The 4964-nt window shown below is 41.5% G+C and overlaps 1 protein-coding gene across 1 annotated transcript in view; it reads right to left on the bottom strand.

Moving 5' to 3' along the window:
• Nucleotides 1-699: 699 nt before the first annotated feature.
• Nucleotides 700-4964, bottom strand: part of LOC125047563 (mucin-2-like) — a 9524-nt gene continuing 5259 nt past the window's right edge. The window contains exons 4-5 of the mRNA XM_047645838.1: nucleotides 1908-1994; nucleotides 700-918 (exon numbers count right to left, since the gene is read on the bottom strand). Of these exons, the coding sequence (XP_047501794.1) occupies nucleotides 700-918; nucleotides 1908-1994 (306 nt within the window). The remainder of the gene's footprint in view (nucleotides 919-1907; nucleotides 1995-4964) is intronic.

Here is a 4964-nt window from a genome sequence, read left to right as displayed (position 1 = left end):
AGAAAATAAATAAATAAAAAATAGCATCATATATCGTAAAAATATCTCACACACACACACACACACACACACACACACACACACACACACACACACACACACACACACACACACACACACATATATATATATACATATATATATATATATATATATATATATATATATATATATATATATATATATATATATCTACGCATATACACACACACATGGAGAAAGACTATAACCGAACTACGACATTTAGGAAAAATTCCGGCTATCGAAAAAGACTCCGAGAGGGGAAAAATAAACGCAGCAGTCGGGCCATAGTCGAAGTCATATCGTTGGCGTCCGATGCAAAGGGGAAAGTTGCAGGCTCCTCGGGACAGCCTCGGCGGCCGCGGGAAGCAGGACGGTAGGATGGTAGGATGGTGGGATGGCAGGGCGGCAGGCGGGTAGACGGCAGGACGGCAGGACGGCAGGCGGATAGGACGGCAGGACGGCAGGCGGGTAGGACGGCAGGACGGCAGGCGGGTAGGACGGCAGGACGACAGGCGGGTAGGACGGCAGGACGGCAGGCGGGTAGGACGGCAGGACGACAGGCGGGTAGACGGCAGGCGGATAGGACGGCAGGACGGCAGGCGGGTAGGACGGCAGGCGGGTAGGACGGCAGGCGGGTAGGACGGCAGGCGGGTAGGACGGCAGGACGGCAGGCGGTTAGGACGACAGGACGGCAGGCGGGTAGGACGGCAGGCGGGTAGACGGCAGGCGGATAGGACGGCAGGACGGCAGGCGGGTAGGACGGCAGGCGGGTAGGACGGCAGGCGGGTAGGACGGCAGGCGGGTAGGACGGCAGGACGGCAGGCGGGTAGGACGACAGGACGGCAGGCGGGTAGGACGGCAGGACGGCAGGGTGGCAGGACGGCGGGCTAGCACCTGCAGGATAAACACCTCCGTTAGAGGCATCAGGGGGGTCCTCGGCCTCGCTTGTGCACGACCTGCGTCGCCCTAATTAACGCCGGCTATTACTTAATCTAATTATCCTTCCTTACAGAACATCTTGTGTTCTTCGTCTCTTTTCTGCGATTATTGTTATCATCACCATTATCATCATTATTATCATCATCAATGTTATAATTATGAATGTTTTTATTATTATCGCCGTTCTCTGTCTCATCCCTTTTTTTTTGGGGGGGGGGGGAGCGTTTTACCCGGCTGTTGCCTCGTTCTTTCGTTTTTCTGTGTCTTTTTTCGCTTTATTCCCCTTTTCCTCAGTCTATTTTCTCTCTATTTCCCTTGTTTTCGTTTTCTTTCTCTTCCTTCTTCTTCCCTTCCCTTTCATCCTTTCTTTCGTGTCTCAGGTGTCTTTTTTTCGTTTATTTTTCTCTTCCTTGATGTCTACCCTTATTCTGCACTTTCTTAACCTTTCTCCATTCCCCTTTTTCATTTTCTTAAGCCTCTGTTTTATTCATTTTCTCCATTCCCTTTCTTCAGTTTCTTAACCCTCTGTTTTATTCCTTTTCTCCATTCCCTTTCTTCAGTTTCTTAACCCTCTGTTTTATTCCTTTACTCCATTCGCTTTCTTCAGTTTCTTAACCCTCTGTTTTATTCCTTTTCTCCATTCGCTTTCTTCAGTTTCTTAACCCTCTGTTTTATTCCTTTTTTCTCCATTCCCCTTCTGTTCTGCCTCCTATTCCCTTCCACGTGTGAGTGAGTGCCCCGTCCTAGGAGCGAACAGCACGTCGAAAGGAAGCGGATTTCCACAAAGTTGTAACTCCTCCATCGTCGTTCTAAATGCGAGAAAACTGTCATTTTTTATTCCGTTTAATGACAAGAGATCTGTAGTCCGCGTCTTTAAAACAACACTTCCCTCCTCGTAATGGAAGTTTATGATGTCCATATGATTTATATGATGGTCTCGGCACCGCCCTTATGCAGCGTCTTGTGAGGGAGTCTTGAGGCGTTTGGGTTGTCTTGGAGCTGCTGGAGGAAGAGGTTTCTTGCTTATATTCCTAATGGAGAAGTACGGGGGATTTTTTTTTTCAGGGTTTCGAGTTTTTTTTGGGGGGTGGGTGGGTTGGGGGTGGGGTGGTATATGATTGTGTATATATATGTGGATACGTTTGTAGATATCAGTCGTTTGCGTGTATGCTTGTATTGCACATAGGCATGTGTTCGTGAGAACCGAGATACGCACACACATACACGCACATACACACGCATGCACGCACATACGCACACGCACACACACACACACACACACACACACACACACACACACACACACACACACACACACACACACACACACACACACACACACTCTCTCTCTCTCTCTCTCACTGTCTCTCTCTCTCTCTCTCTCTCTCTCTCTCTCTCTCTCTCTCTCTCTCTCTCTCTCTCTCTCTCTCTCTCTCTCTCTCTCTCTCTCCCCTCTTTCCCTATCTCTCTCTTTCACAAATACTACGTTATTTTCAAGTCTTTATGCTATTGCTACTTATCATTTCCCACGTCATTTACAGGGTAGTTCTTACACGGATAAAAACTTTTCTCCCACACATTAAACTGTCAATTTCTCCTTCCATTATCTTCACGCACAATGTTAACTCCCGGGTTGTGATACCTGCGATGAATATTTGGGGGATTTTGCAATTTCTGTCTGTCTGTCTCTCACTCTCTCTCTCTCTCACTTTCTCTCTCTCTCTCTCTCTTTCTCTCTCTCTTCCCTGTTACTTGTTTATCTATTTTATTTGTTTAGTTGTGTCTCTCTCTATGTCTTATTTGTGCCTCTTATTATTAGTATATATATATTTTTTTCTGTTTTTGTTTCAATATCATGATTTTTTTCTATTATTGAAGTTATAGTAACACTATTTGTTTTATTTTTTTTTTTAGAGAGAGAGAACGAGAGAGAGAGAGAGAGAGAGAGAGAGAGAGAGAGAGAGAGAGAGAGAGAGAGAGAGAGAGAGAGAGAGAGAGAGAGAGAGATAGGTAGATTTACAGTTTATTATTTTTATACATATAAGAAGCACCAGACGAGCAAAGACGGGATCACCATTACGCAGGATAACACAGATTCCAGCCATTCCTAACTTCTTTTGTTTCGTTTTTTTTTTTTTGTTTTTTTTTTTTTGGGGGGGGGGAGGGGGGTCCAAGCCGTGTCATGGCGTCTGTCATTTCCTCCCTGACAATGACAGGTCACGTGACGCGACCATGGCATGTTGATCGCTGACTCTGCATGATTGCCATTCTGGAGAGTTTCCTTGGTGAGTGTTCGTGCGTGTTGCAAATCATGATACTGACAGATTGCAAATGTACCCGGTACAGGATAATGCAAAGGTCATTATTGGATTTTGACATTCTATTCATGCATTTGATTCTTATGTATTTGCTCCTTTTAATCTTATTTTGCTTGTTTATTTGTTTATTCACTTATTCACTATTTTTGAAGCAAGTAAGTAAATACTAATAACGTACGTATGTTTTATCGAAAATACTCACAGGGAACAATTTTATATGAAATTACATTACGTAAACGTGAGATTTTATGAATAAGAATGATATAAATTACATATAAAAGAACAGATAATAATGATGATTCCGATAATTACATATAAGTAAAGACAAGATAAAACTAAGCAACTAAACAACCAGACAACCGTTAAAAACACGATTCTTCTCTAAATATTTGAAAAACTCGTTTCTGGTAAATTACCCTGCAATTATTTTTACCGAAAAGAAGCAAACAAATACATTATGACGAAACCAGCTCGAGTCAACAAAAGAAATATTATATTTGTATTTGTTTCTTATATTTCTTTTCGTTTCTTCTCTTTTTTTTCTTTTTTTTTCTTTTATTTGCTATTCCTTTATTTCATGTTCTTCTTTTTTTCTTTTCTTTTCCCTTTTTTTCTTTTATTTACTATTCCTTTATTTCATTTTCTTCTTTTTTCTTTTCTTTTCCCTTTTTTTTTTTTTCCTTTTTTAAAATTTTCTCCTTCACGGTGGCTTCATTACACCACGGACGACATGCACGATCTATCTATCATTAATGTTTATCTCTCCCATTCTCCTCTATTTTCTCCCTTCCTCTTTTTTTTTCTGGTAAAACGAAAGCTGTTTAAAACTGCTAATTATCCAATTATGATTGTTATCGTAATTTTGGCGAGATTTTCTTTTCGATCGGTCTTACTATACATACTTTTCTTTTTACCTTGATTTTTTTTAAGGTTTTCTTAAAGGAAACTTTATATATATATATATATATATATATATATTTACATTTTGTATAAGAGATTTAATTATAAAATGGTATGAGGATTTCTTTCTTTTTCTTTTTACTTTTTTTCTTTTTATTATTTCTTTCTTTTTCTTTTTAATCTTTTTTTTCTTTCTTTCTTTTTCTTTTTACTTTTTTTTTTCTTTTTTTTTCTACCGCCTCGGAACGCACGGGCGGCTTCTCGAGGTCGCGCTACAGGAATCCTCTTCGGAAAGGCCATCCACGCCATTGCTAACATGATAATGAAGTGGAGATCCTTCTCTCCCTCTTCCCTCCTCTCTCTCCTTCATTTCTCCCTTCATACTTCACATCTCCTTCATTCCCTCTTCTGGCCATTCCGTTTTTCTCTTTTTCTCTTTCATTTTCCTTTTCATTCTTTTCTTTGCTTTTTCTCTCCCCTCTTCGTCTCCATCCTTCTGCCACTAATCTGCCCCTTTCTTCCTTTTTTTCTCTTCTTTTTATGACTTTCTTCCCACCCACATTCCTCTCTCTCTCTCTCTCTCTCTCTCTCTCTCTCTCTCTCTCTCTCTCTCTCTCTCTCTCTCTCTCTCTCTCTCTCTCTCTCTCTCTCTCTCTCTCTCTCTTCCTTTTAATCCTTCTTCCTGCCTCTCTCCCTTTCTCTTTTACTTCTGACATCTCTTACCTCGCATTCTTCCCTCCTTTTTTTTTAATTCCCCTCCCCCCTTTCTTTCTTCCCCTTCCC

This window comes from Penaeus chinensis, chromosome 41 (genome assembly GCF_019202785.1).
Source record: "Penaeus chinensis breed Huanghai No. 1 chromosome 41, ASM1920278v2, whole genome shotgun sequence".
Lineage (NCBI taxonomy): Eukaryota > Metazoa > Arthropoda > Malacostraca > Decapoda > Penaeidae > Penaeus > Penaeus chinensis.
Note: the sequence above shows the minus strand (reverse complement) of the source record. Positions and strands in the feature narration are given on the sequence as shown.